This window comes from Phoxinus phoxinus, assembly GCF_949152265.1.
Source record: "Phoxinus phoxinus genome assembly, chromosome: 11".
Lineage (NCBI taxonomy): Eukaryota > Metazoa > Chordata > Actinopteri > Cypriniformes > Leuciscidae > Phoxinus > Phoxinus phoxinus.
The window spans coordinates 32,885,623-32,899,038 of record NC_136886.1 but is presented as its reverse complement, the minus strand read 5'-3'; the positions used below and the strand labels follow the sequence as shown (position 1 = coordinate 32,899,038).

General features: G+C 39.6%; 1 protein-coding gene across 2 annotated transcripts in view; it reads left to right on the top strand.

Moving 5' to 3' along the window:
- The window catches only part of ptprfa (protein tyrosine phosphatase receptor type Fa), a 229,810-nt gene extending 217,637 nt beyond the window's left edge, over window positions 1-12,173 (top strand). For both annotated transcript variants that reach the window (XM_079628592.1, XM_079628591.1), the window contains exons 27-32: window positions 1,650-1,828; window positions 5,820-5,946; window positions 7,592-7,717; window positions 7,801-7,955; window positions 8,633-8,768; window positions 10,771-12,173. In XM_079628592.1, coding sequence (XP_079484718.1) covers window positions 1,650-1,828; window positions 5,820-5,946; window positions 7,592-7,717; window positions 7,801-7,955; window positions 8,633-8,768; window positions 10,771-10,839 — 792 coding nt within the window. In that variant the 3' untranslated portion in view covers window positions 10,840-12,173. The remainder of the gene's footprint in view (window positions 1-1,649; window positions 1,829-5,819; window positions 5,947-7,591; window positions 7,718-7,800; window positions 7,956-8,632; window positions 8,769-10,770) is intronic.
- Window positions 12,174-13,416: the final 1,243 nt, after the last annotated feature.

The window sequence follows — 13,416 nt, the reverse complement described above, 5'->3', positions numbered from 1 at the left end:
AAATATTAGATGAAAACTTAATTATAAATGTTACCTAGGCAACTAAGTTAAATAAATTTAAACTTGAGCACTAAAATTACTAATTGGAAATGAATGAAAACTTAAATTGAACTGAAACTAAAACTGAAAATAAGATAATAGTAATGTTAAAAATAATAATAATGACAAAGCTCATAACAAAATTTACAACAACAAAAATAACTGAAAATATCAAATAAAAACGAATTAAAAATATAAAAATAATACTAATTGGCAATGAAAAGCAGGTTTTGTTAATGAAATAATTTTGACTTCATAACTAAGCCAGTTATAGTAGTTATAATAAGCATGTTATAAAGTCAGAATTGCATGATATAAACTTGCAATTACTAGAAAAAAAGTCAAAATTGTGAGATAAAAAATCAAAGAATTACCTTTTTTTTATTTTTTTATTCTGTGGCGAAACAAGCTTCCATAGACTTAGAATCTGAAACTGAATTGGTAAATTCCTTATGATTCGCGTGTCTAATAGTAAAGGTTGATTGCATTTTCTCAGTAATACTACAAGAAAAGCCGCTGTAGACAGAGAAAAGCCACGCACATTGAGATTCTTTGCAGAAATATCCTTACTAAAACAAAGGTGCACTTTTTAATTCTTCAAATAATGTGTTGTGAGCTGTGTATCTGTGACTGGTGAGAGTTAAAGCTGAAAGTCCTGCACGACTGGGCTTTAACACACACCAGCTGTCCTCAGAGGCGCTTCACGGCCCCAGTGATGAGGCTCAGAGATGTTTTACATGTAGGATCATTATAGATGTAATCAGCTTTTAAACGCTTGATGTTGTGGAGAAGCAGTGCAGTCGGAGCTGAGTGTAGACACATTTGGGTTCCTCTGCACAACATGAATGACTTTAATGGGCTGTTTTTTTCCCATGATGCTTCCTGGTGACACGCTGAGATTCAGAGAGCACATATCATTTGAAGTTTGAGAACAAAGCCACTCAAAACATTCATTCTTTGCCAAAGAAAGACTTCAAATGTTGACAGTGGAAAACTGCTTTTGAGTTCAACTCATTTTTGTGCTACACATACTTGAAACTTTACTTCTGAACCCAGAGCATTCCTTTCTTTCCAATGACCAATTCTGATTCTAATATCTAAAACATAATATAATGATGCCAAATAAGATGTTTGGAGTCGGTACGTTTTTTTTTTTTTTTTTATGTTTTTGAAAGTCTCTTCTGCTCACCAAGACTGCATTTAGTTTAGAAAAAAAAAGAAAAAAACAGTAATATTGTGAAATATTATTAGAATTTAAAATAAAATGTTTAAAATGTTATTTATTTCTTGTGATCAAAGGTGAATTTTCAGCATCATTACTCCAGTCTTCAGTGTCACATGATCCTTCAGAAATCAGTATAATATGATGATTTTCTGGTCAAAAAACATTTCCGATTATTATCAATGTTGAAAAAAGTTGTGATGCCTCATATTTTTGGGATTCAATTTAATGCATTCCTCCTGAATATAAATATTAACTTTAAATATAAAAAAAAGATCAATATTAAATATAAACTTACCGGCCCCAAACCTTTGAACGGTAGTGTGTATTTGTCTATTTCACAACTTTAGAGCACTATAAATGTGTTCTGTGTCTTTTCACTCTGCAGAAACTGGCCAACTCTAAAGCACACACCTCCAGATTCATCAGCGCAAGTCTGCCGTGCAACAAGTTCAAGAACCGACTGGTCAACATCATGCCCTTCGAGTCGAGCCGTGTGTGTCTTCAGCCAATCAGAGGAGTGGAGGGGTCCGACTACATCAACGCCAGCTTCATCGACGGATACAGGTGTGTGTGTGTGTGTGTGTGTGTGTGTGTGTGTGTGTGTGTGTGTGTGTGTGTGTGTGTGTGTGTGTGTGTGTGTGTGTGTGTGTGTGTGTGTGTGTGTGTGTGTGTGTGTGTGTGTGTGTGTGTGTGTGTGTGTGTGTGTGTGTGTGTGTGTGTGTGTGTGATTGCAATTCAGTAAATTCCTCTTCCTGTCATTTCAATTCAACATCCTGTGGTGAGGACATTTTAATTCAAACTCGCACTCCTGAATTGAAAGGGAGGCAGATCTTAAATTCACAATTTTGCCCAAAGTCATAAACAGAGATCTGAGAACCAATTGAGAGCAACTGTGACTCCGGCTCTGGAGAAATGGGATAAAACATGGCGTGTTCTTCTGAAGCGAGTCTCTCCGTCTCTTTGACTCCTGCTGGATGTGACAGCTCAGAGTCATGGCCCGTCTCGGAAGTCTGCGTCTGCGTGTCTACTGCCTTTGTGCTGCTAGTTGTCAGGACAAATTGTTCTTATTGGCAGGACTGTCCATAACTGGAGCGCTATCAGCACTGGGAATCAGAGCGGCCCTGCGGCCACGAGCTGACAGGTGATGAACACAGTTCAGCAGATAAATAATAGGATTACCCGTCATGAGGAGTCTGGTCTCCATGCAGAGCTCAATCTATCACACACACACACACACACACACACACAGAGATAAACGTTCAGTCGACTGCACTGGGTTTGATCTATCCCACCACTGAGACTAAGTTAAAGGAATAATTCCCAAGGGTTCTGTATTAGGTGTTCTGTATTTATATGGTTTCTATATGTGACCCTGGACGATAAAACCAGTCACATGTCGCACAGGTATATTTGTGGCAATAGCCAACAACAATACATTGTATGGGTCAAAATTTTCTATTTTTCTTTTATGCCAAAAATCATTAGGATATTAAGTAAAGGTCATGTTCCATGAAGATATTTTGTACATTTCCTACCGTATATATATACAACATTTATTTCTGTGAGTGAATGCTGCAAAATCGCAAACATTAATGGACAACAGCGATTTTCTCAATATTTCGAATTTTTTGCACCCTCAGATTCAAATAATTGTATCTCGGCCAAATATTGCCCTATCCTAACAAACCATACATCAATGGAAAGCTTATTTATCCATGACCCATGTGACTGGTTTTGTGGTCCAGGCAGGGTCACATATTTTCTAACCTGCAAAGGTTTAATGATATAAATATATAGTCCGATGTAATCGGCGGATCTTTTGTGACGTCATTGTTTATGTTTGTCACGTTGCATCATGGGAATCGTGTGGCAAGAAACACCGCTAGATACCTGTAATTTGATTGTTTTGCACGTTTGGAGGAGGATTTAGACAAGAGGATGGTTCACTCTTGCTGTGTGGTCGATTGTACGGCTCGTTGGGGGCCTGATAAAAAGTTTTTTCGAATTACATCTGAAAAGGATCGTGAAAAACGAAAGAAATGAAGTGGTTGTGCTTGTGTGCAATTAGGCGATTGAACCTGGACGCTCCGAAGAAGTTCCTGCAGCTTCTGATCGAGTTTGTGAGGCTCATTTGTTCATGGTTAATCTTAGTAACTATGTATTTATAGAAGATTGAATAAAAAAATAAAATAAAAAAAGGCTAATTTGTTCATGGTTAATCTTAGTAATATGTATTTATAGAAGATTGAATAAAAAAATAAAATAAAACTGAGTCAAATCAACCGAGTCATATGTTTTCATGTTCTGATTCAGGTGTCTTTTAGCACGAGCTTTCTGTTTGGCAGAAAAGATCGGCCCAACTTTTCGAGAAACAAATAAATCATAGGCCTCCAGACTTTTAAAAGCCTTTAAGATGTTAAAGTGCTTATATATTGTGGATTTCGCCCGCTAACTCTCTTGAAAGTGCTCGTCGCGTCTTTACAGCCTACCATACTGTTTGTTTTGTTGCCACACAACCACTCGCGCATGCGTACAAAGATGTCAACAAAGATCCTCCTATAAATAATAGTATACATAGTGAACATATGCTTATTTTGTTAGCAATGACCATTCATATCACCTCTTCTGTCTGTTCAGTGGATTGTGCAGTAAAACATCTCAGAAGAGTTTCCTGTGAATGAAAAACTGGAAAAATGGATATTAAAATTGCATTACCTAAGACAGTACATCCTACTCAATGGACCACACAGTCTCATATGCATCATATAAAATATCCCGTCTGTGTGACTGTAGTTCTTGGGATGCATTGCAACTTTCTGCCACAGCGAACGCTTGCAGCAGTGCTCAATGTGAATAATCCTTTAATAACATTCAGAATTAAATGTGAAGTGCTTCCTTTGCTGCTGAGGGGTCATGTGAGGTGGAGGGAGGAAGGTGTGTCAAGAATCTGTGCTCATTATTGGCCCTTAATCAAATTAACGGCCAATCAAAGAGCTCCCACTGCATCTGCCGCCCGACTGAAGTGTAAACAGAGTAATTGGCAGTAATCGTGTTTGTAATGAAGGACAGAGGGAGAAGGGCTTTCACATGCTTTTAGCTTGATGAGCGTGTGTGTGTGTGTGTGTGTGTGTGTGTGTGTGTGTGTGTGTGTGTGTGTGTGTGTGTGTGTGTGTGTGTGTGTGTGTGAGTGAGTGAGATGGGTGGGGGGCAGCAATTTCCTTTCCTGTCATTTAGTGAACAAATGAGGCTCTATCACACCTGTGAGGTTTGTGTGTGTGTGTGTGTGTGTGTGTGTGTGTATCAGCCTCCTTCAGCATATGTTGGATGAATGCAGTTTTCTCCCAGCATGCCATGCGTGAAGATGCGTTCACTCATTCAGTGATTTGCAGTGACCGAAACAAGCCGAAGTCAACGAGAGTCCGCAACTGTGATGATTGGAAATGTGGGCGTGTCTAGTGATGTTACATTTTATGCAAATGAGCAGTGATGTGATGCGCCAACCAATGGGAGTGAAGACAGTGGATCGTTGTAAGACACTATAGTCCAGTGTCAGCAAGACAGAGAGGTTCATGATACTTTGAGCGATATATAATTGTTTTTTCCCACATTGATATATGATATTTCTGTAAGATATTCACCTCACCGTAATATAAATGTAGATCAAAAAGTTAACCAAAACAAACTGGATGGATGGATGGATGGATGGACGATTGATAGATGGATGTAGATAGATAGATAGATAGATAGATAGATAGATAGATAGATAGATAGATAGATAGATAGATAGATAGATAGATAGATAGATAGATAGATAGATAGATATATAGCTATCTATCTATCTATCTATCTATCTATCTACATCCATCTATCAATCGTCCATCCATCCATCCATCCATCCATCCATCCATCCATCCATCCATCCATCCATCCATCCATCCAGTTTGTTTAGATAGATAGATAGATAGATAGATATGTAAAACTGTTCTGTGTGAGTTTGATTCATGTTTGATCATCTGATGATATGTCACGTTATTCATCCACTGCAAAGTACACAAATACCTTCCCCTCTATATGTGTTGAGTAAAACAATAGCCATTTAACCAGGCGCGCTCACCATGACCAACAGTACAGTCACTCCGAGAGAAACCTGCGCTGATACAATCACTGCAGAAGGTGGATTAGACATGTACTCCACTTGTTCAAGCACAGCAGAGATGCATATCTAAAATAAAACCTTCATCAGAGACCCGAGGATCTCACGGCAGGATGAGCGCTGACAGCGTCCGCTATAGTGCCGAACGGGACAGAGTTTGAGTGATCTGGAGCTCTTCTGCCTTCACAACACAATCATGTCTCTCTGTCTGTCTTTCTCACCTGTCTCACACTCTCTCGTTCGTTCTCTGCTCCCTCTTTCTCTCACTGCAGCTTTATCTCTGATGTGTTTCTGCTCACGGAGCCGCAGCGCCTCCTGCTGTTAGATTAGAGGAATCACTCATGGAGAGTCTGTGAGGATTGGTGTGTTTTTAAACTGTATCTTGATGTGTTGTTCCTGCAGGCAGCAGAAGGCATACATCGCCACACAGGGTCCTCTGTCTGAAACCACTGAGGACTTCTGGAGGATGCTTTGGGAGCACAACTCCACCATCGTGGTGATGCTGACGAAGCTCAGAGAGATGGGACGGGTGAGTTGTGACAGATTCACATATTCCTGCACACCTCAATGAAACAATGTGAGTTGTCCCATTTTACTTCTGTGATGTGATTCAGAGCGAAACAAGATATTCAACCAGGAATTCATTGGGAATCGATTGGGTTGTGAAAGGTGCCTCTATTTTGATGCGCTGTCAACTTTAAGGCACACTCTAAAAAATGCTGGGTTGTTTTAACCCAATTTTGGGTCAAATATGGACAAACCCTGCCATTGGGTTAAATTTTTAAATTGCATTTTTGATCCAACGTTTCGGTTTGTCCATATTTGACCCAAAATTGGGTTAAAACAACCCAGCATTTTTTTAGAGTGCAGGGTTATTATCATTAACTAAAACTGAAACTAATTCAAAATTTGCATCCCAAACTGACTAAATTTGCTGCAGCCTTTTTTTCTTTTTTTTATCGGGGATATTTGGACACTGTAAAAAAAATCTAACCTCCCCAACTCAATTTTCTTTTATCAATTTGCAGAATTTCACTTGGGCCAATTGAAAGATGTAGATGTGACCAGTCACTAGAAAATGTTGAGTTGGGGAGGTTAGACATTTTTACAGTGCAGCATTTTTGTTTTTGTAGTTTTGCAATAAAAACCTAACCAATAATCATTATGTAGGCATTAAGCCGGGTGCACACTGTGCGATTTTGGCCGCGATTTGGCCGTCTGAGACAATATTTGCAAATCCTAAAAGATTCCTCTTATCCTAGGCTAAAATCTGAAGTCTTTCATCGTTAGTTTGACATGTTCACCGACAGCCGATTCATGACCGTTGTGTTCAAATTTGACCTCAGACGAAATTCTGGCAGTGTCAGATTTGACTCTTAGTCCTGCGGTGTGACTTCTCCTACGACGATGTCAAATTGTCTTCGTTTTCCAAGACAAGCTGTGACCAAAATGAACGTTTGAGATTTCTTTGTAGCAACCGTTTCAATCGCGCGTGTACCGCAGCTCACATCACGATGATTGATGATGTAAAACTCGGGACAAGTTTTCCTGCGTGCGTCCGTTTTGAACGCGTCTTGACTGTCGTACAGTGTGACATTAATGACAGCTGAGATCTTACAGTGTGACATGGATCATGTTCGTACAGTCTGACAAGCAGCAATCGCAAAGGACTATTGTGTGCACCCGGCTTTAGTGACAGTAAAAGTACAGTTACTGTAAACACATTTTGCATAATCACTGAAATCAACTATGGTCCGGCAGTTGAACACCATCCTCAGGTTAATGTTTTTGTGGAAAAATTATGCAAAAAGCTGCCACATATAATGCCGGAATCTATTATATTTGCATTACTTCTTGCAATTGAAAGATCACCAAATCCTTTGAAGGGACTGATTAAGTGCAGCAGAAAATAATAATAACAAAATAAACATGCAATGTGGATGTTCATTTGGGGAAAATCTCTGTAATTAACACAACATAATACTGTTAATGATGCTGAGAATCAGCTTGTCTGCTGGCCTCGGGCTGTCCGTCTGCGTTACATCTAAGGGACAAACGGCAAGAAACGTATCAATCAAAGGATGAACAAACAAAGCTTTGGGATTTGGTCATTTGGACAAAGCAATTAAGTGTGAAGCACTCTTTTAACCACGTGTGTGTGTTCTGTTTCACAGGAGAAGTGTCATCAGTACTGGCCTGCAGAAAGATCTGCCCGATACCAGTACTTCGTCGTGGACCCCATGGCTGAATACAACATGCCACAGTACATCTTACGAGAGTTTAAAGTCACAGACGCCAGGGTAAGTTCAGCAGACGTGACCCATGACTTCAGCTGTGCTGTCTTTACAATACACTCTTACAACACACTCTCTCTCTCTCTTAGGATGGTCAGTCAAGGACGATCCGCCAGTTTCAGTTCACCGATTGGCCAGAACAAGGCGTGCCAAAGACAGGAGAGGGCTTTATTGATTTCATTGGCCAAGTCCACAAAACCAAGGAGCAGTTTGGACAGGACGGACCGATTACTGTTCACTGCAGGTGTGTGTGTGTGTGTGTGTGTGTGTGTGTGTGTGTGTGTGTGTGTGTGTGTGTGTGTGTGTGTGTGTGTGTGTGTGTGTGTGTGTGTGTGTGTGTGTGCTGCATGATAAATTAAATATGATTTTCAAAATGTTGTAAATCTCTGTCAAAACTTTTTTGGATGTATCTCATTTTGTATCTGTACATGGGTCAATAAGATTTTTTATTTTTGAAAGAAATATACTTTAATACAGTAAAAGTATTTAAAATGTTAAAGAAGATTTCTATTTCCACAAAAATATTTTCAAGATTGATAATAATCATGAATGTTTAGAATCATCATTAGAATGATTTCTGAAGGATCATGTGACATGTGACAAGGATGCTGAAAATTCAGCTTTACATCACAGGAATAAATTACATTTTAAAATATATTCAGGTATATTTAGAAAATAGAAATAGAAAACAGTTATTTTAAATTGTAATAACAGTATTTTTTATAATATTACTGTTTTTACGGAATTTTTTGATTAATAAATGCAGTCTTGGTGAGACATTCAAAACAAAAATCTTGTTTTTTCATTCGAATGGTAGATGTTGTGTTTGTGTGCTGAACACAATCTCTCTCTCTCTCTCTCTCTCTCTCTCTCTCTCTCTCTCTCTCTCCCTCTCTCTCCCTCTCTCTCTCTCTCTCTCAGTGCTGGTGTCGGCAGAACAGGAGTCTTCATCACTTTAAGTATTGTCCTGGAGCGGATGAGGTATGAAGGGGTGGTGGACATGTTCCAGACCATAAAAACACTCCGCACGCAGAGACCTGCCATGGTGCAGACAGAGGTAAGCTCACACAAGCCTCACACTCTCTGGTGGAGAAGGAATGGTTCATCTGTAAATGTAAAAGTTCTCATGTTGCTGGAATGAGGCTGAGAACATGATCCACTTTTAGGTAAAGCATTAGTTCAAGCTCCTCAGGGCGGTGTAGTGTGTGCTGCTGTGTTTTAAAGAGGGCCTATTATGCCCATTTTCAAAGTCTTGAATTAGTAAAGTTGGTTTTCATGCCTTAAAGGGGGGGTAAAATACTTAGTTTCAGTCAATCTCATGTTAATCTTGAGTACCTATAGAGTAATAGTGCGTCCTTCATATCTCCAAAAAGTCTTTAGTTTCATCATATTTATAAAATAAAAATACAGCTTTCCGATTCTATCCGGAAAAAGCCGAGGTCCTTGATTCTGGGCGTGGGCGGAGCTATAGAGTCAAGCGGGAGCGCGTGATACCGTTGTACTTACATGAATGGGGTGTTTTATCACTGGGACCGCGCCAGGTTTTAATTGCAACCGGTTTGCAAATCCAGCGACGACCTTGTTAATAAAACATTCGTCACTGAAATGACCAGAACACAAAACCGCACTTGCCACACTCCTTTGCTGTCCCGGAAATACAAAGTGCATCCACTGTTCCAGTAACACTGGGTTCTTTGGGAAGCTGAACAAGGTAAACTTTCCCTCACATCCCAAAACACACTTTTTTGGAGACATTCTTGACATCAACCATTCCTATTTAGCGCTGATGATGATGATCTCCGGTAGTAGCGCGTCGATATGCGCTTGGGTCTTTCCATAGACAGTATATAAGAGGGTCTTTCTCTCCTCTGGTCGACGTGTGCGTGAACGCGCTTTTCCGAGAGCAATGCTCATATAAGGAGTTCCACTCTGGTCTACGTCATTAGATCTACGATAGAAAAAAACCAGCCGAAACGTGTTGCAACTCGGAAGTATGATTTTCAGCACAGAAATTCTCTGTTAATCGTTCAAAATAACTTTTCAAACTTTGGCCATTATTAGCATGAGAATCCATCTCTTTAACACTGTAAACAACTCTGAATACATGAAACACCATTGTACCCCCCCTTTAATATTCATAAAACGCATTATTTTCCCCATATTCTCCATTATTGCGGCTCCTCTCTTCCCAGTCTGTCAGTAACGCTCTGTTTAGTTCCTGTCTCTATGAAGCCCCGCCTTCTGAAAAGCACACTGTGCTCTGATTGGTCGGCTGGAGCAGTGTGTTGTGATTGGTCAAGCGCTTCGAGTGTGTTTGGGAAATGTCCCGCCCCTTATCATAACCGCCATTACGTGAAATACGTACGTAACGTGAAATAACAATCAGAGCGTCCTCTCACATTCCCATTCGCGCTTGTTCCATGGCGGTTTGCTATTATAACGGCGGATTTGCCAGCGCACGCCAGGAGCGCTTCACACCCCAGGAGACCAACGTTCTCGTCAGGGCCGTAAAAGACAGAGAAGTGACATTGTATGGGGATGATGGGAGAAACCACACAAATTAGCTTCGGTTAAACAGGCGTATAATAATTTGGGTAAATGTGTAAGCTAGATTTATGCCTATTTTTTCACATCTTCATGGACATCACAATGATCTTTTTCGTGTGGTAATATTTGTCCTTGTTATTATGTATGATTTGCAAAAATATGAACTGCTGCGTCTGTGTAGATGAGAGAAGCAAAGTGTATGCTGTTGTGCACACGCTACATTATGGCCAAGCATGCGCCCTTAAAATAGCATCTGAATAACACGCCACTGACTTTAGACGAGGTTTCTCCTGATCTGTGGCGGAATTGTTTTCTGAAACTGCAAAATATCACCAGGGAACGTTTGCGCCGAAACACGCTCCTCTTTTCACTGAACCACCCAAAATAGGAATGATACATCAATTCAGTCAATTGCGCTGGGCTCAAGATAGGGACCAATAGAATTTACATGTTGAACATGTAAAAAAGCATAATGTGTCGTCTTTAACTGTGTGTGTCCTGTGTGTGTGCAGGACCAGTACCAGCTGTGCTACAGAGCAGCTCTGGAGTACCTGGGCAGCTTCGATCACTATGCAACGTAACCACTCCCAGAATGCCTCAGAACGCCACATCCGGAGAGCCGCCGCTTCCCTCTGAGCCATAATCATCCTACCTATTCAGTCACCACAGCTGGAGGGAGAAAGAGAGACTGAGAGAAGAGGAATATCAGAAGAGAGGAGACATCACGGGACGTCTTTCACTGGAATCACTGCAATCCTGTTCCTCTCTCTCTGAAAACAGCAACACAAGCTTCGTTCTGGTCTCTAACGCACAGCTCCTGTCTCTGTATTACCTTACTGCTTGATTTTTATCATCATCGTCTATTATTATTATCATTATTATTATTGTATCATCAGTACGATCTGTCAGAAAATACAATATTTGTATCACTTATGCTGATCATTGCATATCCAAGGGGTTATTTTTTATTCTTATTTGTTTCTTATATTATTATTATTATTCATTTGTGATTTTTTCGCATATGTTCAATTATTTTCAGCACATGTGGACATGTATTTTCACATGACCCAGGTTACTAATACTGTAAGAGGAGCATTCAGAGCTGCTGATGATTTCTTACTTTTTATCATTATTATATTTTAAATGATTACTTTTATTTGGTGGGAAAAGGGGAACTTTTATAAAATAAAATAAAAAAAACAACCTTTTCACCTCCTGATACTTTATAAAACCGTATAATCAAATATAAAAGAGATGAAATGCTCGCACCTGAGTTCGTGACCTTGATGAACCTGCTGTCGTTCAGGACACTGACTAAACTAACGAACACGTTCAGACTCGTTCTGCTCTGTGTGCAGTCGTTTTCTTGAAACCCTTCCATTCTAAAGGCCTATCGAGTGAAAGAAAGACAAGAAAATGTTGTTCTTGCTGCCACTGCAAAGTCCTTGTTCCATGCCGGGTCAGCTGGGGTCAAAGGTCAGCTTGTTTTGAACGACCTGCCCCACACATGTACAGCCGCCACGTGTCGCTCCTCCAGCTGAACCTCTGCCATCTTTCATTCGCTCGGACTCGCGTCAGAAGCGTGAGAAAACAGACAGGCTGAGGCTGGGAATACGAAACCTCCTGAACTCTCCACATCTGATCATCTCTCACCGTGGCTCGTAAAGACAAGTCTCCCGTAACGTCACGACAGCATCATTGGTCTGGAAATATGTGCATACTCAAGTGTTTCTTTCCTCCTATGGCCCGAGCACAAAGGAAGATGAAAAATGCAGACATGGGATGAAATCATTTGACTTTGTGTTCACATGCAGACTAAAAAACGGCATTAAATCTGTTGTACAGGCAGTCTGTTTTCTATTTGTTAATAAAAAGGAGAGAATATGTGTTAATAAAATGCTTAATTGGGTTTTGTACATGTTTCTTGTGAGGCTTTGCTGTATCGTATCCTGGTTCCTTCAGCACATTATCCAGGGGAACAGATGGTCCCTCTTCTCCAGTGCGCGTGTGTGTGTGTGCGTGTGTGTGTCCTTGCCAGAGAGCCAGATCTCCGTCCATCTCAGTTTAATGTGAAGGCATGTGGACTGGATTCTGTTCTACATGATTCATTAGTTGTGAAACACCTGGAGACTTTAGTCCTCCTCCAAAAACCCAGCTACCGGACAGCAAGGTTTGCTAATTCTATTAAAAACTAATTATCGAACAAAAATAGCCCCATTGCTCGAAGGTCAGAGTTGTTGTTTCCCATTGTAGATGCTAATTAACAAATAATTACACCTGTTTGTAGACAATAATCAATGCCTTTGTTTATTGCTGGAGCCTCAAAAATAATTTAATTGCAAAAAAATTTAACAGGTGGTCTGGAAACTGACAATAATGTGTCCAAAGGTTAAATAGTCATTTCGAATTTATTTTAGATATTGCAAATGCAGTATTTTACATAGAGGTATGTTTCTTCATGCACAAGTAATATAAATTATCTATTGAATTTGTATATTTGTATCTGTATGGCTCTATGTGATGAGAGAATTTTAGAAATAATGTCTATTATTTAGGCAGTCTATATATCACATTGGCAGTATATGGCTCTATAAATGTTTATAGCTATATTATTTGTACAATAGGCTATAAATGGTTGCATACGTATTTAACCTATATTCTGTGGGAGTATAAACTTCTTTATATTTGCATCCATGTGACTTGTATTTCAGATATATTATCTGCATAATTTTATATATACACCGCTTTGGCTGTGTATTGAGATGCATGTACTGAGTTAAATAATCTATGACTAAAGAGATGCATACTATCTAAATACAAATAATCTATATAACATTCATACAACACCATATGACACATGACTCTATATGATAATTGAGACATATGCATGTACGGGTTGTATGAGCTTTATGTAATATAGGGTTAAAATATTATGTATAAGCTCTTTATGAACATAGGCCAGTAGGTGCATCTATACAATAAAAAATTTACATCTATGTTACTCTATATGAGATGCATGGATAGCGTCTACAGTCTCAAAGGGATACACAAAGATGTATACATTGCAAACAATATATGTATTCTTTAGCTATCTACTCTATATGGTCTCATGATTCATATTATATACAAGGCCCCATATCATATGTGGAGTGAATACC